The sequence below is a fragment of the Salmo salar genome, chromosome 13 (genome assembly GCF_965601325.2).
Source record: "Salmo salar chromosome 13, fSalSal1, whole genome shotgun sequence".
In the NCBI taxonomy this organism is placed as follows: domain Eukaryota; kingdom Metazoa; phylum Chordata; class Actinopteri; order Salmoniformes; family Salmonidae; genus Salmo; species Salmo salar.
The window spans coordinates 68321634-68345325 of NC_138303.1; the positions used below are offsets into that span (position 1 = coordinate 68321634).

Consider the following 23692-nt stretch of genomic DNA (forward strand, 5'->3'; position numbering starts at 1 on the left):
TAGCATGCCACTAGAACAGGTGTGGGCAACTCCAGTCCTCGAGGGCCTTATTGGTGTCACACTTTTTCTCCATCCCTAGCAAACAGCCGATTAATCAAATTGTATTCTTAATTGAAGATCATGATTAGGTGATTATTGGGATGGGGCAAAACTGTGACACCAATCAGGCCCTCGAGGATTGGAATTGCCCACCCCTGCACAAGAGCAAACTCAACAACAACGGAACAAAGTTGGATTGTATTAGCTGGCTAGCAACTGTTGGGTTTGTGTGGTGCAAACCTGTTTGCATACAGTTAAGGCAGGGATTCACAAACGCGTTTTGGCACTACACCGCTGATTCACTAATCAAGGTTTGATCATTTGAATCTGTTGTCTAGTGTTGGGGCAAAAACCAAAATGCGCACCCATTGGGGTCCCGAGGACCGAGTTTGTGAAATACTGAGCTGAGATGTTGGATTGACAATCGCTGGATCTGGGTACAAGACCCGGTCGAGGCTACCCCCCGAATTTGCTAGAATGTACTTACTGGTTTCATTGACCCTCCCCCTTAACTGCAACATGTTTAGCTACAACTTCTGAGTCCGTTGGAGAGGATCAGCTTGAGCAAAGTGAGGTGTCAAATCACTGATCTACAAATAGTATTCTCTGCCAAATAATAGGCTTTATGTGATTAAGATTCACCTCCCCTGGCATTGGCGACGACCCCCCCCCACACCAAATACACATGCACAACCAGACATTGATGATTGGAGACAGGTTGTCTCAATTAAATAATATTTCCTAGGATTTTCTACCTACTGCAAATGTAGTGGATCATACTGGAAATACCAGTGAAAGCAAAGTGCCCAAAAATAAATAAAACATGGACCTAATCCTGGGTTAAATCTAAAATATGGATGAATTGTAGTGTATGCACAGAATACTGTTGTACACTTTTTAATCCACTAGATGGAAGTAATGGGCAACCCACTCTACTGAAAGTTGACAAATGTCACTTGTATGGAGTTAGATGTTTCAAAGGGTAATGTGAGCATATAGCCCATTTTCCAGTTGTTTTTTTTGGCTCAGAGTAAAACAAAGTGAAACTCACCAATCCCAGTCCTAATTTCAATGTAGTAAATGTTGCTCATTTGCCCCTGGTCATGAAACAGACATTATTGTTTTACCTATTTGCAACTTTAGTACCGAAATGTTCTTGCTGCTCCGACAGGATATCCTAATGATAAAAGGGTACACCGTTGAAAGTAGAGACAGGGTTTAAAAGCTGTCGCAGGGTGTTTGACATTATAATTTTGATGGGTGCTATGCTGGCCCGAAGTTTCCATGGCATTGGCGCAACTTTCACTGGGTTCATGTCCCCCCCCCCCCCCACATCCCGAAATGCCATTTTTGGTCATCCCAGTTTTATCATTGCAATGTGTAAAAAAATTAGAACGGTGTGCTTTAGGACCATGCGGACGCCTCCGAGCGGTCGGGTAGGCTGTGTAAAAGCAAAGATTTTGGAAGGCTGGCTGGACTAGCACGGGAGAGTTGAGCATAGTTCAGTGTGTATGTGTTGTGCTCTTTCACCAAGTTGTAAAAGAGAGAATAGCAGAAAGTGGCTACTCTTTAGTTGACTGATGTAGCTGGGAAGGTAACGGCTGTTTAACTTAACAGAAAAACGAAACTAGTGTTTACTTGTAGTACTGAGATAGTATTATAACTGACATGTAATGTTATCTAATATTTAAATCATTTTCGGCTGAGGTGAATGAATAAACTACGCTAGCTAGTAGCTACCACTGCCAGGTCAGCTCTAGCCTGTAGTTCTGTCAGATAGCAATATGAGGTGGCTATTTTTACTATCTAGCAGCTGTTTGTATGGAAATGTTTTGTAGCCTTTGTTTGTGTCCCGTTTCAGAAGTAAATTAACTTGGCTAGCTTTCGCCAGTTGATGTACCGTTGGAGAGAGCTGGCTAAAAGTTGGTTAATGTTAGCTATTCTTTTTGCCTCAATCAGGGTGGGTACAAGTATTGATTTGCCTAGTTAAATAAAAGGTTACATTTTTTTGTAATAAAAAAAAAATACAAATATTGTGTAACGTTCAAACAGGAATCTGTTCCAAAAACGCCAACAAACACATACAAAGTAGCATTATCAATTAATCTAGCTAACTCACCATGTAGCTCATTTTTAATGTTTGTCAACAGGCTACCAGAGTGAGGACAGACACTTTTCGGAATAAACGTGGCGAGTGAAAAACTTAATTAAATAGCCCACCCGGTATCTTATTCTGCCGCTATCCAACTTTGTATGCGTTGATGTTATTTACGAAGCTTTTGGAACAGATTACACAAATTATACCCACCCCCTCAATCACACAAACGTTAGACCTGAATCAAACAATGAAACCATCAGCCAAACGTTTGAAGATATTCAGACTTTTTTTTCAGTGCAATATGGGTTTTTATTGGCTCAATATGGCAATGTAACGTTATTGATCTGTCAGTTTCCCTAACTAATTCCCTACTTTTCATAGTGACACTGTAATAAACAGCTCCAATGTTATAGGTTTCACTATCATGGTGCACAGTAGAGGTCACTATCATGACGCACGGGACAGATTGCTCTTGCCCGCACCTGCTGGCTTTCTGCCCGACTCCCACCCCCTACAGCAAGAACTGGTCCCAAACCCAACCGCAGTCCCGCAATGTTATTTTAGGATTATGTGATGCAGATCACTTGTCAGCCACATTCCTCCATACAAGTGCCATCTGTCAACGTTCAGTAAAAAAACCACTTTAAGCAAATTTAAATGTTGAATTAAACTGATTTAATCAAAGAGCAGTTGAACAAGAGTGAGCAAAATTTAGAATGAGGGGGTGCCAACAGCAAAGCAACTCCCCCTAATGTATCCTGTAGAGAAAGAGTATGTGGCAGTTAAGGGATCATGCAAATTCTGTGAGGGACGCAGTATTAAAACACAGTTAACACGTAAATAACCTGATGTGGACAACCATTCACAGGCAAACAATTTGAAACTGTCTAAGAGTCATCTATACAGTGCATTAGGAAAGTATTCAGACCCCCTGACTTGTTCCACATTTTGTTATGTTACAGCCTTATTCTAAAATTGATTCAATTAAAACATTTCTCATCAATGTACACACAATACCCCATAATGACAGAGAATTTTTTTTTTGAAAATGTTCCAAATTAAAAAAAAGATACCTTATTTACATAAGTATTCAGACCCTTTGCTATGAGACTCGAAATTGAGCTCAGGTGCATCCTGTTTCCATTGATCATTCTTGAGATGTTTCTACAACTTGATTTGAGTCAATTTAATTCAATTGATTGGACATGATTTGGAAAAGCAAAAACCAAGCCATGAAGTGGAAGGAATTGTCCATAGAGCACCGAGACAGGATTGTGTCGAGGGACAGATCTGGGGAAGGATACCAAAACATTTCTGCAGCATTGAAGGTCCCCAAGAACACAGTGGCCTCCATCAATCTTAAATGGAAGAAGTTTGGAAACACCAAGACTCTTCCTAGAGCTGGCCGGCCGGCCAAACTGAGCAATCTGGGGAGAAGGGCCTTGGTCAGGGAGGTGACCGAGAACCCGATGGTCAATCTGACAGAGCTCCAGAGTTCCTCTGTGGAGATGGGAGAACCTTCCAGAAGGACAATCATCTCTGCAGCACTCCACCAATCAGGCCTTTATGGTAGAGTGGCAAGACAGAAGCCACTCCTCAGTAAAAACACAACAGCCCGCTTGGAGTTTGCCAAAAAGCACCGAAATACTCTGAGACCATGAGAAACAAGATTCTCTGGTCTGATGAAACCAAGATTGAACTCTTTGGCCTAAATGCCAAGCATCACATCACATCTGGAGGAAACCTGGCACCATCCCTACGGTGAAGTATGGTGGTGGCAGCATCATCATGCTGTGGGGATGTTTTTCTGCGGCAGGGACTGGGAGACTAGTCAGGATCGAGGGAAAGATGAACGGAGCAAAGTACAGAGAGATCCTTGATATAAACTGCTCCAGAGCGCTCAGGACCTCAGACTGGGCTGAAGGTTCACTTCCAACAGGACAACGACCCTAAGCACACAGCCAAGACAACGCAGGAGTGGCTTCGGGACGAGTCTCTGAATATCCTTGAGTCGCCCAGCCAAAGTCTGGACTTGAACCCGATTGAACATCTCTGGAGAGACCTGAAAATAGCTGTGCAGCGACGCTCCCCATCTAACATGACAGAGCTTGAGGATCTGCAGAGAAGAATGGGAGAAACTTCTCAAATACAGGTGTGCCAGGCTTGTAGCGAGGATGTAATCGCTGCCAAAGGTACTTCAACAAAGTACTGAGTAAAGGGTCTAAATATTTATGTAGATGTTCCCGTTTACATTTTTAAAAATAAATTAGCAAGAAAAATACATGTTTTTGCTTTGTCATTATGGGGTATTGTGTAGATTTATGAGGAAAATATACAATTTAACACATTTCAGAATAAGGCTGTAATGTAACAAAATGTGGAAAAAGTCAAGGTTTCTGAATCCTTTCTGAATACACTGTAGGTACTACCACAAGACATGAGAGAGAGAGACACCTTGAGAGCATCTTGCATAACAGGAAGTGTAAAGGGCTTTCCTTGAAAGATGGGGGAGGAGAGGAGGGTCTCAGCTGAGGTCCAAGCATTCTGATATGTTCTGTCCAGTTGTTCCTCAAACAGGCCTGCCTGCAGGTGCCATCAACCAGCCTACATATTATCTGTGAGTGAACTGTGAGAATGGTCAAGACAGAGAGAGCGAGAGATTAATAAATCACTGTTGAGCATTCCATTTAAAATAGTCATTCTTTCAGAACAGTAGGGTACAGCAGGATTAAAGAGAGATTCTGATTTACAGCCATGGGGCCAGGCTTATTGCTTCGCATCAGGGTGTTGTAGGAGACGGTAGTGCAGGACCTTGAGAGTATCATGTCCACTGGATAGGGCTGAGTGACTGAACTGTGTGAATGGTCCTGTGGGTGGGAGAGAGCGAGAGAGGGGTATACATTCCAAGAAGTAGGCCAATTGTAGTGAGCAGGTAGGATGTTTGTGAAGTATACCCATAGAAACAAAAAGGCACATTTTAACTTACTGTATTGGCTGATGTAACTACATGAAGTTCATAATGATCTGCTCAGATGCCATACTGTACCCTTCTCCTGCTGTAACATTCAGGACACACACACACCAACTCTGTTATTATCTATGCATAGCCACTTTAATAACTCTACCTACATTTACATATTACCTCGACTGGCCGGTGCTCCCGCACATTGGCTCTGTACCGGTACCCCCTGTATATAGTCTCGCTATTGTTATTTTACTGCTGCTCTTTAACTACTTGTTACTTTTATTTATTATTCATGTTTTTTAACTGTATTGTTGGTTAGGGGCTTGTAAGTAAGAATTTCACTGTAAGGTCTACACCTGTTGTATTCAGCGCATGTGGTTAATGAAATTTGATATATAGCTTCACTGGATATTGTTGCATGTGTAAGCAATGGCAAAGTTGGCGATGCAAAGTGCCAGATAGTTAAGTGACATATTTACGGAGTAATAATGAACAGCAGTTACTAAACACAGCCAGAAGGTCTACCTAAATTAGCTACAGAAAGAAATGGAGAAATCTCACCTTTCTTCTGCAGGTAGCACTGGCCTTGCAGCTTACTCTTGTAGCATGTTGAGGGGCTAATTTACTTCCACTTACTACTACTAGTTAGCATGACTATAGCAAGTGGTCATGTAGGGCTAGCTAGCCAGCCTGTTAGCTAGTCAGTAGCCAGCCAGTGCTAGCTAGCCAGCTACTGCAAAACAACTTTGTTCAGATGTAGAGATTGTTCTATTGGCAAGCTAACTTCATGATAAGTTCTGCATCTTTATCTTCCTGGCACACAAATCATTTGTGCTGTAAACCGCCCCCCCCCAAACAACTTGAATATTCTGAGGAGTGAGTACTTCCGGGTATGAACAAAACGAAAATCGGAATAAAGTGTTTTGTTTTCTGCTATTCCATGTCCATTTTTTGACCCAATAAAGGAGAAAACAAGTCAATTTCCGATTTTCAAAATTCAGAAACGAGCCCTTTTCGTTTTTTTCACGTCGTCTTTTGAATCAATAACTAATGAATGGAACATACAGACCAAATTAGCCTGCCACAATTCTGGTTGTCACTAGTTACCACAGCCACAAAGTCATACACCATGAATATTTCTACAATTTATCTTATTAAAAAGTTTTATACCTAACCTTAAACCGAAAATCGAATTGTTTTAATGAATATTTTATTATCAAATAAAATAAAATGTTATTGGTCACATACGTGTTTAGCAGATGTTCTTGCGGGTGTAGCAAAATGCTTGTGCTTCTAGTTCCGACAGTGCAGCAATATCTAACAAGTAATATCTAACAATTTCACAACAAATACCTAATACACAAATCTAAGTAAAGGAATGTAATTAAGAATATATAAATACATGGACGAGCAATGTCAGAGCGGCATAGACTAAGATACAGTAGATATAGAATAATGTATACATATGTAAACATTAGTGACATTATTAAGTAACTAGTGTTCCAGTTATTAAAGTGGCCAATGATTTTAAGTCTATGTAGGCAGCAGCCTCTCTGTGCTAGTGATGGCTATTTAGCAGTCTGATGACCTTGAGATAGAAGCTGTTTTTCAGTCCCAGCTTTGATGCACCTGTACTGACCTCGCCTTCTGGATGATAGCGGGGTGAACAGGCAGTGGCTCGGTTGGTTGTTGTCCTTGATGATCTTTTTGTCTTTCCTGTGACATCGGGTGCTGTAGGCGTCCTGGAGGGCAGGTAGTTTTCCCCCGGTGATGCGTTGTGCAGAACGCACCACCCTCTGGAGAGCCCTGCAGTTGTCGGCGGTGCAGTTGCCGTACTAGGCGGTGATACAGCCCGAAAGGATGCTCTCGATTGTGCATCTATAAAAGTTTGAGTGTTTTAAGTGCCAAATTTCTTCATCCTCCTGTTGGTGAAGAGGCACCGTTTCTTCCCCACACTGTCTGTGTGGATGGACCATTTCAATTTGTCAGTAATATGTACGCTGATGGAATTTAACTTGCCACCTTCTCCACTGCTGTCCCGTCGATGTGGAGAGCGGGGTGCTCCCTCTGTTGTTTCCTGAAGTCCACGTTCATCTCCTTTGTTTTGTTTACGTTGAGTGAACGTTTATAGCCAATGTTGACTTCGTGTCTGTGGTATCTAGTGGAAACCCACGATTAGTTTGTGAAATGTTGAATAAAACAGAACAAAATGTGATTTCAGCAAATTTTAATCCATATTTATTTTAACAAATATTTTTCTTAATATCCAATTAAATAATTTAGATGTTCTGCTATTGCTGCAGATGCTACATCAGAGTGGGCCGTTTGTTTCTACCGTATCTCTGAAGATACTGAAAATAAAATCAGGAACATAATGACAAAAAACTACTTCATGGTTGTGTCAAAGTATTTCACAACAGCATGTACTTTTTCAATATAACAGGGTAAACTTCAAAATAAGTTTGACATTCAAATCTCAAGGAGATCAACGAGAACACAGCAACGTGGCTGACAGATTCTTGATTTCCTATGATCAACAATTTATACGTTTCCGTATGTTTTTATCCTTATTCTAAAATTGCTGCACAGCTATCCATCTCAAAGCTCTGTAAACTATTAATATTTAAATGATACAATTAAAAAGCATACATCAAATAAAATCAATTATACCTCCCAACGTAAACAATTATATATTTTTTGGCGACATAAATCAAATGCATTTCACAAGGAGAACAATACTCATACCGATATAGATGGAGCAAAAAATGTTTCTAAAGTAGACAAACAATGCAGCAACCACGAGAGAGACCAAGCAGCAATACTGAAAAGGGCATTAACAAAATATCAAAAAAGTGCTTCAGTATTTCAGTCAGTTCACATTTCCTGTAGGTAATTAGGAACTATGGTGATTCTCCTCCGGGAACTTTAAGGTATGCACAACTGCAAATCATCTTGCGATGCTTTCAGTCTTGAACTGCGACCCAGTCTGCATTCCTGACTGAAAAAACTATTCTCACCAGCAACCATTATTGGCTAGTTTACACCTAGATTAGTTTTGATAACATAGTTAGATCCTTGTTTTTACAACAAAAAGTAGCACAAAAAAATAGTCTACATTTACTCATACACACACACTATAGACTGCCCCTGGCAATCTTGAAATGTCCCAAGTTTTAACACAAGGAAATTGTACAAATACATTTAGAAGAGTAGTAATTTACGTGTCAGGGGCAGTTTTGTTCTAGTTTCACAGTGTGACCCAGATTTTGCCCTCAATGGGGCTATTCCTATCTTAAACAATTACACCCCTCCAAAATTGCCACTTTTCCCTTGTATATGAAATGTTGGAAACACTTTTTAAAGACATATTTCAGGTACAGGAGTGATACCCGCCTCTACTGTGTTGTCAATTTCCCTGAAATGTGCGGAGACAAAAATAACACAATCTACCAAGAACCAAACAGAGATCTGGCTTGGACTTTACCTGTGTTTTTTTTTAAACATTGTGACAGATGTACAATCCTCCCACAAAATTTGCATAACTTGGTTGTATAATAATTCAATGGCGATATCTTGCTCGAACAACAAGGCAAGACCCCCCCCCCCCCATTGCTCAATGCCCAGTTATGAAGGTGAGGGAGCTAGCCAGAGAGAGAAAAAGAGAAAGAGGTAGAGAGAGCAAGAAAACACAGTGTTAGAATACAGCACAGAGAAAAAGAGGTATAGACCAAGGAAAAAGATGGGTAACAGAGAAAAATAATAAAGACAACTAGAAAATGGGATGTCGGGTTGGAATTTGGATACGGTGTCAATTGCACAATTATTTGGGTTCTCCGCACCGCACACCGTTTCAGCCCTACTGGCTTTGGACTGTGTGGAGGGAGACGAACCAAATTTCGGGCCACCTCATGGAGCCTCTCCGGTGGGGAGTGGGGATATCCCCTGGCTGGTTCAGGGGCTCTGGAGCCTGTTGTCTCTCCCTGGGGGGGGGGGGGGGGGGGGGGGGGGTCAGTCGGTCAGGGACCTGGATCCACCAGGTCTGATCTGGTTGTGGGTAGCAGCCACGGCAGCGTCGTTACACCAGCGTGATCTCCACTTCCTCCCTCTTCTTCACCTGGCCACGAGGCTGCTGCGGCTTGGGGGGCGGCGGAGCAGCGCGGACCTGTCCATAACATACAAACAAGCTAGGTTATTCCTTTGAGCTCCAAGTGGAACCTCAACGAGTCTTTTCAAACCGGACAAGGGACAGTATCCATACAGTGTGTGTGGTGACTTACAGGTCGAATGGTGCCCCCCGCACCACCATCTGTTGGGTACCTGGGGGGCTGGGTGGAGTTCTGGGCAGGACCTGAAGGTGAGGGGGGCAGACAGAGTCATCATCACCATGTCTTGGCATCGAAATCACTACAGGGTAGTGACATCGTGCCTTAATGAACACAACCCAGATGTGTCAAATCTCAGAATGAGGAATCTTAAAATCCATGCTGTTGTTTATTACTTGTCCATGTCCCTACTTTTTTTACATGGTCTATTTTGTGTTCATTTATTATGATAAAGAACATAGCCTGGTCCTAGATCTGGTTGTGCCATCTTGCCAACTCCTATGTTTGTTGTCATGCCACGGACTATAATACAGCACAAAACAGATCTGGGACCAGGCAATGAATGATATGCATTGCGATAACATTTGAAGTGAAAAATAATAAATAGTCAGCCTTTGAGGAGTGGTTCTTACTTTGCAAGTGGCCTTTGAGTGGTACGGGCGGTGGCCTATGGTGGCCGTTGGAGGGGGGGCGGGGTATGGGGGAGGAGCTGGCACTGGAGGGGCTGGACTGGGGCGAGGGCAGAGTGGGGGTCAGGAGGGGGCTGCTCTGACAAGGGCTGCTGTGGAACGGGCCCAAATGGAAGGGGCTCTGTGGAGAGCACTCAGAAAGAGGAGAGGGGGATGCCTGGAAGACAGAGCACACCACAGAATTAAATAAAACAGTAATATATTGATTACTGTTATGCAGTATCTTTATGACGTATACTGTATGGATGAGAATGTGAGCCATGAGAACCTTTTTTTTTTTTTTCAATCATTCATTCATTCATGGATTCATGTGTGTAAACAGCATATAGGTCGTTAGAGGACACAACATTGCATCTGTCCCATTATGGCGTCTGTGAGAGCATGGGCAGCGCCGTTGAGGCCATCTCCATTTTGTAGTGGTACATTGTCTTCTTCTACTACTGCTATGAGTTGGTAAACAAACTGAAAGGATGCATACTGCCACCTGTAGTGTGTTGTTTGAACAGGTATAAAGCAAAGGTTGGCTCCTGATAAGGAAGGATCACGTAATTCTATCCAAGTTAACTCAGGAAGTCCCACCCAGTTGACTAGTTCAACAAAATTGTGAAAATCCTCAATGGTGCTGCCCATGCTAAAACGGGCATTTGGGCACTAGTCCTCTATCCATCTGTATGGTAAACAGCTCCTAGGGTGGTTGCACACGTGTGTACCTGCGGATTGCTGCTGGCCTCTCCTGAGATGTCGCCATTCTTGCTGTCTCCACCGGCACCACCCGCTGCCAGAAGGTCCTCCACAAGCACGGCAGGGAAGACACCCACAGTGCCATTGAACTCGCCCTCCCAGAAACCGTCATCCTCATAGGTCTCGCGGCTCAGCACACGGATGATGGCGCCCTCAGGGAACGAGAGCTCCTCACCTGTCTGGCCCGCGTAGTCGTACAGGGCCTTGGCGAAGCACACTGAGGGTGGGAGAGGGGGAGAGAGCGGAGGTGAAAAGGGGAGGTGGAAGAGGGAAGGAGATAAAGGGGAAAGAGAGAGTAAGAGAACAAAGAAGAGATCAAAATGAAGAGAACATTTAAAAAAGTAATGGTCAACATCTCAATGACATTGTTTATTCAATGTGGGGCGAATCCTAACTTTTACTTAAGTCCAATTTCCTTTTATCTCCCACTGACATCAATGCATGACTAAGTGAAAATCGGAGTTAAGTGAAGGTCAGGATTCGCCCGTGAGAGAATGTTGAGTCATGCTGCTCCAAACGTTTCGGCCAAATTCACTGTCTCTCACCACCGCTGGAGTTTCCGTTGACAATAGGTGTGCCCGGCGTGTGCAGCTCTGACTCGGCCAGCTCGGGCTCGATAGAGTTACTGGAGGAGTGGGAGCGAGCGTCCAGGGCGGCCAGAGACTGGAGCATGCTCATTAGGCTGTTGGACGAGGGCAGCTGCAGGTACTTCTCCGGGACGTAGCCCACCTGGCCCGTCTGGTTCCTGGCCTAGAGACAATGTTGGAACACACACACACACACACACACACACACACACACAGGGTTACCGTCAGTGATAGTAGGGCACACCGCAGAAACATGCTTTGTAATGGAAAACAAAACAAATTTCTTATTGAACAAGTTGAAGTAGTACCTCCCTACTTCACTCGGTTTAAAAAATGTTCTCCCCACTGGACACAACCCCTAGTGTGTATAGTAGGTATATGATATGACTTCAGAGTACCTCTTGCTTTATTCTAGTTAAAACACAAACTGTGAGGTAGTGCCACTCTTGGAAAGCACTCTGTACCTTGACCCAGTCCTCCATGTCCCCATCATCGATAACCTCCAGCACCTCCTGTTCCTCGATGGTCAGCTCGTCTGGCTGAGACGCCTGGGAGAGAAGTGAGAGGAAAGAGGTCATGTTTCATTACTGCAAGACTGCCCCAGTCAATTCCGTGAATATATTATACAGTGAGGGAAAAAAGTATTTGATCCCCTGCTGATTTTGTACGTTTGCCGACTGACAAAGAAATTATCAGTCTATAATTTTAATGGTAGGTTTATTTGAACAGTGAGAGACAGAATAACAACAAAAAAATCCAGAAAAACACGTCAAATGTTATAAAATGATTTGCATTTTAATGAGGAAAATAAGTATTTGATCCCTCTGCAAAACATGACTTAGTACTTGGTGGCAAAACCATTGTTGGCAATCACAGAGGTCAGACATTTCTTGTAGTTGGCCACCAGGTTTGCACACATCTCGGGAGGGATTTTGTCCCACTCCTCTTTGCAGATCTTCTCCAAGTCATTAAGGTTTCGAGGCTGACGTTTGGCAACTCGAACCTTCAGCTCCTTCCACAGATTTTCTATGGGATTAAGGTCTGGAGACTGGCTAGGCCACTCCAGGACCTTAATGTGCTTCTTCTTGAGCCACTCCTTTGTTGCCTTGGCCGTGTGTTTTGGGTCATTGTCATGCTGGAATACCCATCCACGACCCATTTTCAATGCCCTGGCTGAGGGAAGGAGGTTCTCACCCAAGATTTGACGGTACAATGGCCCCGTCCATTGTCCCTTTGATGCGGTGAAGTTGTCCTGTCCCCTTAGCAGAAAAACACCCCCAAAGCATAATGTTTCCACCTCCATGTTTGACAGTGGGGATGATGTTCTTGGGGTCATAGGCAGCATTCCTTCTCCAAACACAGCGAGTTGAGTTGATGCCAAAGAGCTCCATTTTGGTCTCATCTGACCACAACACTTCACCCAGTTGTCCTCTGAATCATTCAGATGTTCATTGGCAAACTTCAGACGGGCATGTGTATGTGCTTTCTTGAGCAGGGGGACCTTGCGGGCGCTGCAGGATTTCAGTCCTTCACGGCGTAGTGTGTTACCAATTGCTTTCTTGGTGACTATGGTCCCAGCTGCCTTGAGATCATTGACAAGATCCTCCCGTGTAGTTCTGGGTTGATTCCTCACCGCTCTCATGATCATTGCAACTCCACGAGGTGAGATCTTGCATGGAGCCCCAGGCCGAAGGAGATTGACAGTTCTTTTGTGTTTCTTCCATTTGCGAATAATCGCACCAACTGTTGTCACCTTCTCACCAAGCTGCTTGGCGATGGTCTTGTAGCCCATTCCAGCCTTGGGGTGGATCAGCTTAATATTGCGGAAAGGATATTGCTTCCATCAGTGTAATTGTCTCCATCATTTCCAATCCCCCATTTATTTTTTTGGTAAATATATATATCCATACACGCACACACACACACACACACACGTACACATATATATATATATGTATGTGTGTGTGTGTATATATACACACACATATACATACATACATACATACATACATACATACATACATACATACATACATACATACATACATACATACATACATACATACATACATACATACATACATACATACATATATATATACATACATATATATATATATATGTATATGTATATATATATATACACACACACACACATATACTTTTTTTAAGAATTTACCTTTATTATTATTCCCAATAAACCCTACCACCGATCGCCCAATTGGAGTAAACTAATAAACACTTCGGCTTTTACCTTCAATTTATTCATCTTATACACATTTTACAGACAGTCTATTTTACAATAGTTCTTTTGTTTGTTTTTAGTCCTTCCTCTATTTTTGATGTCCATCCAGTTTGATTTCTATTTGTAACTGTGCTATATCACAAAAGTTCTGAACCTATATACATTTTACAGACCCCGTATGTTTTACATTGTTTATCTTTTTATTAGTCCCACCCTTCAGCTCCATTCAACCCCTCCCATCTATCCATCAACTTCATCCATTTCGAATTTCTATTTGCCATATATTTTTCAACTGTGCTGTGATGCTTCACAAAACAATTGAACCTTTCTATTCTCATAGCTTCTACAGATTGTAAATTAAAAATAAATGTTTTTGCTAAAATAATTATTATATTATTGATTGATTGACTATGGCTTTTCAAATCACCCAGTATTGCTATCTGCAGCGTTAGTTCTAGGCAAATGTTGCAATTCTTCAGCCATTCCTGGACCTGTGACCAAAAACGAGCTACATATGGACAACACCAAAATAAATGATCTAATGACTCTGCCTCCTCACAGCAGAATCTGCAGAGCTGGGAAGATTGTATCCCCCATATACAGTGGGGAGAACAAGTATACACTGCCCGTTTTCCTACTTACAAAGCATGTAGAGGTCTGTAATTTTATTGCATACTTATGTCATGCAATAAAATGCAAATTAATTACTTAAAAATCATACAATGTGATTTTCTGGATTTTTGTTTTAGATTCCGTCTCTCACAGTTGAAGTGTACCTATGATGAAAATTACAGACCTCTACATGCTTTGTAAGTAGGAAAACCTGCAAAATCGGCAGTGTATCAAATACTTGTTCTCCCCACTGTATATAACATTCTATTAGTTGCAAGAATTTTGTATAGTAATTTAAATTGAAAAATTCTAAGTTTTGAATCCGGCGTTGTTTTGCGTATCAATTCATAAACCATGTGACATGGAATGGGCACATCGAAAATCTCTTCCCAACTATTTTGCAAATTATATGGCACAGCTATCAGTTTTTTGGTCCTTAAATGAAATTGGTATATGTTTTTATTTATCACACTGTTCTTTAACCTTTTATGTTCATTAATACAGGGCCGACATACAAGTTCCTTACTTTTTTCCCCTTCTACTTGCCTCTTCCATTTTTGTGGTAATGCTGCAATTAATTGGTTGTAATTTTGGGTAGATCAGACATTTCCATATGTCTGTGTTAGCTGCATGTGTGACATCACTCCACCAGTCCTATTTATAATATCATTCATTAAACATTTTTTAAAAAATTCTTAGACATTTTTTTTTTTTAAATCAATTACTATATTTGAATTTAACCACAATATTTGTTGTATTATTTGTTCTGTCTTTTCAGGTGGATTAAACTGGTCTACAATCTTGTCCCTGACATCCTTGGAGAGCTCTTTGGTCTTGGCCATGGTGGAGAGTTTGGAATCTGATTGATTGATTGCTTCTGTGGACAGGTGTCTTTTATACAGGTAACAAACTGAGATTAGGATCACTCCCTTTAAGGGTGTGCTCCTAATCTCAGCTCGTTACCTGTATAAAAGACACCTGGGAGCCAGAAATCTTTCTGATTGAGAGGGGGTCATACTTATTTCCCTCATTAAAATGCAAATCAATTTATAACATTTTTGACATGCGTTTTTCTGGATTTTTGTTGTTGTTATTCTGTCTCTCACTGTTCAAATAAACCTACCATTAAAATTATAGACTGATCATTTCTTTGTCAGTGGGCAAACGTACAAAATCAGCAGGGGATCAAATACTTTTTTCGCTCACAGTAGGTTGGAGCTGCGTGCTGCTCACAGGACCTATATGGTACGAGGTACGGTACCATACTGCACCGCATCCAAGGCGCTGAGTTAATTGCCAGCTTAAAGATGATAATAGGAAAGCACTCTGTGTGTGTGTGTGTGTGTGTGTGTGTGTGTGTGTGTGTGTGTGTGTGTGTGTGTGTGTGTGTGTGTGTGTGTGTGTGTACGTACGTTGTATGAGTAGAGCACTTTGCAGGTGAGGGGGTAGTTCCTGAGGGTACTGGAGGGGCTGGAGCTGCTGTCGTCCAACACCTCTCCACTATCTTCATCCTCCTCCCTCTCTAGGTCACCTGTACCCTAAAAACACACACAGCATGTTGTAGAGGATCCCTTTGAGCAAGGGAAGCCGCAGAATCGATACTTTCGATCACCTAGTGCAGTAGTGTCAATCTCATTCCATGGAGGGCCTAGTGTCTGCTGTTTTTTTTGTTTTTCCTTTCAATTATGACTTAGACAACCAAGTGAGGGGAGTTCCTTGCTAATTAATGACCTTAATTCATCAACCAAGTGCAAGGGAGGAGCGAAAACCTGCAGTCACTCGGCCCTCCGGGGAATGAGTTTGAGACGTGTCATAGTGAGAAGGTGATTTGTAGATCAGTGATGAGTGACTGCAAAATCTGTAGCCTTGTTAAACTATCCTGATCTCGCAAGCTCACATGTTAGTCTGGTTTCACAAGGCTAGTCAATCTCAAAACACAAACACAGCACAGGCTAAGATGGCACCTTAAGGTTGAGAAACAGTGTCTTAAAGACGCACCTCAGCTCCCTTATGGGATTTACCTGAGACCGGCAAATTCCAGTAAGCAGGTATAAAGGGTACAAAATGACAAATTGAGATGTGTTTGTGTGTATGAAATTTTGTCTCGTATTTGAATACATAATGTGTGTTTTGTGACTCACGGAGAGTGAAAGATCATGGGCATTTAGGTTGGCCCACCGCTCGTTCTCCAGCTCCTCCATCACCTGGTTCATGGCGCTCTTCAGCCACGTCTCCACTGTGATGCCTGCCTCTCTCAGTAGAGCCAGACGAGCATCCGCCTTCAGCTTCACGGTCTGGAGTTAGTGACATTGCATGTTTTGTCATATTATGAATTTCAAGCTTATTCCCTCCAAACTGGGATTTTGCAACCGTAGTAATGACTCATGCTATAATAAAAAGCTCCATTAGAACTATGTTGGATGTATTCAGCCTTATCCACCAACAGAGGGCATCAGAGGCAAGAGAGATTAAGGTGAGACAACCTGCTGGCCCACTGATAAACAAACCTCAATAAGGGATCACACACACACACACACACACACACACATGAGCACTGGTGGAATCGTAACCATGGTCTCCTGCTCAGGAAACCAACGTCTCCTTCTTGGGCCAAGGGTGACAAATTTTAAGCAGCAGGCAGGGCTACCTCATTGCTCCCGAGTGGCGCAGCGGTCTAAGGCACTGCATCTCAGTGCTAGAGGCATCACTACAGTCACCCTGGTTCGAATCCAGGCTATATCACAACCTGCCGTGATTGGGAGTCCCGTAGGGCGGCACACAATTGGCCGTCATTGTAAATAAGAACTTGTTCTTAACGGACTTGCCTAGTTAAATAAAGGTTAAATAAATAAAAAATTAAATCACAACAATCCTGCTAAACTTCACTACACACACAAGTTTACCTCTGCTCTCCGCAGGTTCTCCCTGGCCTCCTCCATCTTGAGCTCTAGCTCACTGCGGTTCTGCTCCGACAGCCCCTGTTGGGTCCCATAGTCCTCCAGGGCCTGAAAGGTCACAGGTAACATGTAGAGAACAAACCAATCTTAATGGCTGCGTCTGAAATGGCGCCCTATTCCCTGCATAGTGCACTTTGTACAGTAGGGAATAGGGTTCCATTTCAGACACAACCTATGACAAATCTTAAAAGAAACTACACCACCACACAATGAAAAGGAGGAACCAAAACCAAATCACAATCAAAAGCAGGAAATGCTAAAACAATATGGCCATGAAAATGAGAAATGCTGAAATAATCAAGCAATAAATGGTAGACAACATTACACTGAATAGAAGAAATTGTAAAACTCACAGATAAAACATGACTCATTTAATATAATTTAAAGTAATGGGGTTGTTAAAGGGCCATGTTACATCCTGGTTTACTGGAAAACACTTGTCAGAGTTTGGCCAAGAACTACCTACATCCGTTATCTTATCACCAAGTTTTAACAACAAACCATCAGGCCAGTAGGGCGATGGTCGAACGTTTCCTAAACGTTATCACTTCCCTTCCCTCTGACACAGTGCAAGCATCATAAAACTGATTAAATATTAGTATTTTATATTGGGTTAATGATATCTCCGTGTTGAGTCAGTTGGAAGTGTACTGAAGTTGAACAAATCTGAGCCCGTATTCATAAAGTCTATGAGTCCATGTAATCTTATCTAAAAAGGCAGAAAACTTTGCCTAGATCAGCACTCCTACTCTGAGACACTTTGTGAATATAGGCTATCCCTCGCTCTTTTTATTTCCATCCCTCTCTCTTTTCTTCCCTCTCTCTCTCACCCTCTGACTGTGGATGATGCTCTTGTGTTCTCGTGCCACTCGGGTCGCCCACTTCCGTGCCTCCTTATCCAGACTGTGCTCCTCCACTGTGCCACTCTCCTTCTGCAACTGTCCCACCTAGTGACCAGGGATGATGTGTTGGGGAGGGAGAGAGAGAGTTTAATAATAATAATTGATAATATTCAGCTAAACATATTCAGCGTCCATATCTGTCCGTGCATCTATTAAAATAAGTCAAAAAGACATATATAATATATGGTACATATAAAACAGACATTCACCTAAATATTTATGGTTGGATATTGGAGCTGATATTCGTTTGAGGGTGAATGTTGGCAAATATTATGAAATTAGATTTTTGAGAAATGAACTCAAGGCGGCGTAGTAAAAACATTATTCAACTATTGAGGCAGACAGCGAAACAATGTGTGTTTGTGTCGAAAGGAAAACAACATAGAGGAAAGTACTTCCTCTATGGATGACCTCACAAGAGGAACACAGCCAATCCACGCATCCCAATGGGATGAGAGGCAATGTCTCTAAATCAGGGATGTAATCAGTACAACATGTGAAATGTCTGATATTTGCTCGGGGGTAGGTTGATTCCAGATTAAAATGGAATAATCTTGTGCTTATTTCTCTCCACAACTCATCTACAAGGCCGGAAGTCTCAGTCCAGGCCTCTCTGATGTGTACTCTGTAATGTGATATGTTCTGAACATTGCAAAATATAAATGAATAGAGCTGACACGGTTCTCTAGTCTACATGACCGACAATCATATTTGTTCTACACAATAGACTTATATCAGAACGTTCTGTAACACTAAGTGTTCATTATCCACCAAACAGAAGAAAACGTACTGAAACAGGGAGGGACGTCCCTGGACTTGTCTAATAATCAAACGCTTATTCTTGTTTCCTAATACAAAATGATTTGAAACATTTTCCATTGCACTCGGTAATGAACAGAGATCACTGGCCGTCTGATGGACACACGCAAAAGGACCACAAAGTTTGGTCTCACCTCTCCTCAGGAGGTGTATAGGTCAACTCCTATGACTGATGATGACCCCTGGCATGATTCATGCGTACACAGCTGACCTCTAATCTCTGAGCCCTGACAAAATAATAAACACAGTCCAAATGGCTAAATGTATAATTATGAAAGAGAGAGAGCTCTACGGTCACGATAATATGCGCTTTTATCTATTCTAAAACACAGACACCCCTACCACTTGTTTTTCAAATATTTGCACACTTAAAAACACTGTACACAACTGTTAACATTAGAAATGCCTTTATCTTTTAGAAACCTTTGTGGATGCAATATTTAAATCAAATGTTATTGGTCACATACACATGGTTAGCAGATGTTAATGTGAGTGCAGTGAAATTCTGGTGCTTCTAGTTCCGACAGTGCAGTAATATCTAACAATTCCCCAACAACTACCTAATACACACAAATCTAAAAGGGGTGAATGAGAATATGTACATATTCTCGGGGTGGCAGGGTAGCCTAGTGGTTAGAGCATTGGACTAGTAACTGAAAGGTTGCAAGTTCGAATCCCTGAGCTGACAAGGTACAAATCTGTCGTTCTGCCCCTGAACAAGGCAGTTAACCCACTGTTCCTAGGCCGTCATTGAATATAAGAATTTGTTCTTAACTGACTTGCCTAGTTAAATAAAGGTAAAAAAATAAATACATATCTGGATGAGTGATGGCTGAGCGGCATAGTGCAGTAGATGGTATAAAATACAGTATATACATATGATATGAGTAATGTAAGATATGTAAACATTTTTAAAGTGGCATTGTTTAAAGTGACTAGTGAGCCATTTATTAAAGTGACCAGTGATTGGGTCTCAGTGTAGGCAGCAACCTCTCTGAGTTAGTGATTGCTGTTCATTTCTAGTTTGTTTGTTTCTTCACATTTTTATGTTTTGAATTACATGTCAATAAAACCCATTTCAATTACACGTCAGTAAAGCCCCTTTGAACTGAGAAAGAGCCAGCAAGGGAGCGAGCGAGAGCCAGCGAGCGAGAGCCAGCGAGGGAGAGCCAGCGAGGGAGAGCCAGCGAGGGAGAGCCAGCGAGGGAGAGCGCGAGAGCCAGCGAGGGAGAGAGCGAGAGCCAGCGAGGGAGAGAGCGAGAGCCAGCGAGGGAGAGAGCGAGAGCCAGCGAGGGAGAGAGTGAGAGCCAGCGAGGGAGAGCGAGCGAGCGCTATTCAATGTGGACCATGCGCAAGGCCAATAAATCAGTGAAGGAGAGCCACACTGTGTTACTTTTAGAGGCCGAGGCAGTCAGCGGTAGAAGGGTGGAGGCGGGGGGCTGGAGTGAGGCTCCCTCACAATGCCCCTTTTTCACAGACGCCCTGCCTCTTTCAGTGCTGTTATTTTCCGGATACCTCTGTCACATTGCGCAGGGAGGGGAAAGGAGGGGGGTAGGTTTGAGGGAGGTTGAGGGTGCAACTGCATCATTAAATGTTTTCTTTAGGAACAGGCCACCGCTTGTTTCACTACCAACGGAAAACAACGAGGGTCTTGGAGATAAACACCCTCTGCAGGCGGCAGAGGGTACGGACAAGTGCACTGGCGGGCAGACGGACTGACTGGCAGGCTGGGTCAGTTGAGAACATGTTCCTCTGGGGCTCGCATGCACACCATATACATACACACCATAAACCATACAAACAAACCTGCGTGCAAAACAAACACACTCACCAAAACACACGCATCGCATGTAATGGACGTCACTGTCATTTAACAGCTTTGCTTCCTACCTCACAGGTCCACTACTGGGATTGATTTTACAAATCCCAATCCTGTCTCGCAATGCCTTAGCCAGCTACGCCAAAGAAAAGCTAGCAATTCAATGGCATGGGTAGAGGCATTTCAAGTTGAGGAGTGAGCCTACAAATTCAACTTGGTTACACATACGCACAAGCATGTACAGTAGAGCAGGTTAGCTAGCCTAGCGGTGAAGAAGAAGGACCAATCCTTCAGCTACAAGACGGTAGCTTTAGCATAACTAGTGTGTAGCGTAGCACTAGCCACCACGTTCCATGAGAGAAGTAGCATTAGCGTAGCACTACTACCCACCGTGTCAGTGTTGATGGGCTGGAAGAGGATGGCTGGGGTACTGTGGAAAACTTGGTTCTGCTGTACAAACTGCTGCTGGTGGAAGTCCTGCATCATCTGAAGAGAACACACGAACATACGCAGATGCACACACACATGCAGACATGCACACACAGCCGTTTAGTTAACCTCATAATACAGCACAATAGAAGCAACTGATAACCTGTGAGGCATAAAGGGATTAGAATAGATAAAACTCAATCATGACAGAAGAGGCCTTAAACTCCTTTGAGAGTTTATTATGTCATTGGCGAGCAACCACACTGTTCTTATTTAAGCCAGGGCCATCGAAGGACCAATGACGGTCAGAGCAGAGCGCAGCATGACCTAAAGTCACAGGGGAGCATTCACGGTCACCTCAAGGGTCATAGGAAGATTACCAGAGAGTCAAAACTATACACCCACAGCCTGCTGTGGCGTCACAGTGAAAGAGGAACCATATGAGTCAGCCGGTAGAAATCTGACCCCTCTGTGGGATCTGGCACCTACAGCTCGCTGCCTCCCTGCAGATACACAGTACCAGTCAATAGTTTGGACACACCTACTTATTCCAGGTATTTTCATTATTTTTACTATTTTCTACATTGTAGAATAATAGTCAAGACATCAAAACTATGACATAACACATATGGAATCATGCAGCAACCAAAAAAAGTGTTCTTCAAAGTAGCCACCCTTTGCCTTGATAACAGCTCTGCACATTCTCTCAACCAGCTTCATGAGGTAGTCACCTAAAATGCATTTCAATTAACAGGTGTGCCTTGTTAAAAGTTAATTTGTGAAATTTCTTTCCTTCTTAATGCATTTGAGCCAATCAGTTGTGTTGTGACAAGGTAGGGGTGGTATACAGAGTATAGCCCTATTTGGTAAAAGACCAAGTCCAAATTATGGCAAGAACAACTCAAATAAGCGAAGAGAAACAACAGTCCATCATTACTTTAAGACATGAAGGTTTGTCAATCCGGAAAATTTCAAGAACTTTGAAAGTTTCTTCAAGTGCAGTCACAAAAAGCATCAAGCTCTATGATGAAAGGTCTGCCACAGGAAAGGAAGACCCAGAGTTACCTCTGTGCAGAGGATAGGTTCCTTAGTTACCAGCCTCAGAAATGCTTCCAAATAAATGCTTCACAGAGTTCAAGTAACAGACATCTCAACATCAACTGTTCAGAGAGACTGTGTGAATCAGGTCTTCATTAGAGGTCGGCCGATTATGATTTTTCAACGCCGATACCGATTATTGGAGGACCAAAAAAAGCCAATACCGATTAAATCGGCCAATTTTTTATTTATTTGTAATAATGACAATTACAACAATACTGAATTAACACTTATTTTAACTTAATAGAATACATCAATAAAATCTATTTAGCCTCAAATAAATAATGAAACATGTTCAATTTGGTTAAATAATGCAAAAACAAAGTGTTGGAGAAGAAAATAAAAGTGCAATATGTGCCATGTAAGAAAGCTAACGTTTAAGTGCCTTGCTCAACCTGAGAACGTATGAAAGCTGGTGGTTCCTTTTAACATGAGTCTTCAATATTCCCAGGTAAGAAGTTTTAGGTTGTGGTTATTATAGGAATTATAGGACTATTTCCGTCCCTCTCCTCGCTCCTCCCTGGGCTCGAACCAGGAACACATCGACAACAGCCACCCTCGAAGCAGCGTTACCCATGCAGAGCAAGGGGAACAACCACTCCCAAGTCTCAGATCAAGTGACGTTTGAAACGCTATTAGCGCGCACCCGCTAACTAGCTAGCCATTTCACATCGGTTACACCAGCCTAATCTTGGGAGTTGACAGGCTTGAAGTCATAAACAGCGCAATGCATTGCGAAAGCTGCTGGCAAAACGCACGAAAGTGCTGTTTGAATGAATGCTTACGAGCCTGCTGGTGCCTACCACCGCTCAGTCAGACTGCTCTATCAAATCATAGACTTAATTATAATAAACACACAGAAATACGAACCTTCGGTCATTAAAATGGTCAAATCCGGAAACTATCATCTCGAAAACTAAACGTTTTTTTCTTTCAATGAAATACGGAACCGGTCCGTATTTTATCTAACGGGTGGCATCCCTAAGTCTAAATATTCCTGTTACATTACACAACCTTCAATGGTATGTCATAATTACGTAAAATTCTGGCAAATTAGTTGGCAACGAGCCAGGCAATGAACACAAGAGCAGTGACACAATTTCATGTTAGCAGGCAATAGTAACTAAATATGCAGGTTTAAAAATATACTGCTCAAAAAAATAAAGGGAACACTTAAACAACACAATGTAACTCCAAGTCAATCACACTTCTGTGAAATCAAACTGTCCACTTAGGAAGCAACACTGATTGACAATAAATTTCACATGCTGTTGTGCAAATGGAATAGACAACAGGTGGAAATTATAGGCAATTACCAAGACACCCCCAATAAAGGAGTGGTTCTGCAGGTGGTGACCACAAACCACTTCTCAGTTCCTATGCTTCCTGGCTGATGTTTTGGTCACTTTTGAATGCTGGCGGTGCTTTCACTCTAGTGGTAGCATGAGATGGAGTCTACAACCCACACAAGTGGCTCAGGTAGTGCAGCTCATCCAGGATGGCACATCAATGCGAGCTGTGGCAAGAAGGTTTGCTGTGTCTGTCAGCGTAGTGTCCAGAGCATGGAGGCACTACCAGGAGACAGGCCA

At 42.5% G+C, this 23692-nt stretch overlaps 1 protein-coding gene and 1 long non-coding RNA gene across 2 annotated transcripts in view; both read right to left on the bottom strand.

The window, feature by feature from the left end:
- Positions 1-2789: 2789 nt before the first annotated feature.
- Positions 2790-6203, bottom strand: LOC106567589 (uncharacterized). The gene is made up of 3 exons (XR_001320105.3): positions 5664-6203; positions 5124-5193; positions 2790-5004 (listed from the first exon to the last, which is right to left on the bottom strand). It is a non-coding gene; the product is annotated as an uncharacterized LOC106567589 (long non-coding RNA).
- Positions 6204-7314: 1111 nt separating this feature from the next.
- The window catches only part of LOC106567591 (F-BAR and double SH3 domains protein 2), a 62069-nt gene continuing 45691 nt past the window's right edge, over positions 7315-23692 (bottom strand). Inside the window, exons 10-20 of the mRNA XM_014137091.3 lie at positions 20967-21062; positions 17867-17983; positions 16983-17084; positions 16221-16373; positions 15492-15617; positions 11687-11770; positions 11181-11385; positions 10605-10852; positions 9838-10051; positions 9380-9450; positions 7315-9264 (exon numbers count right to left, since the gene is read on the bottom strand). Of these exons, the coding sequence (XP_013992566.1) occupies positions 9178-9264; positions 9380-9450; positions 9838-10051; positions 10605-10852; positions 11181-11385; positions 11687-11770; positions 15492-15617; positions 16221-16373; positions 16983-17084; positions 17867-17983; positions 20967-21062 (1503 nt within the window). The 3' untranslated portion in view covers positions 7315-9177. The remainder of the gene's footprint in view (positions 9265-9379; positions 9451-9837; positions 10052-10604; positions 10853-11180; positions 11386-11686; positions 11771-15491; positions 15618-16220; positions 16374-16982; positions 17085-17866; positions 17984-20966; positions 21063-23692) is intronic.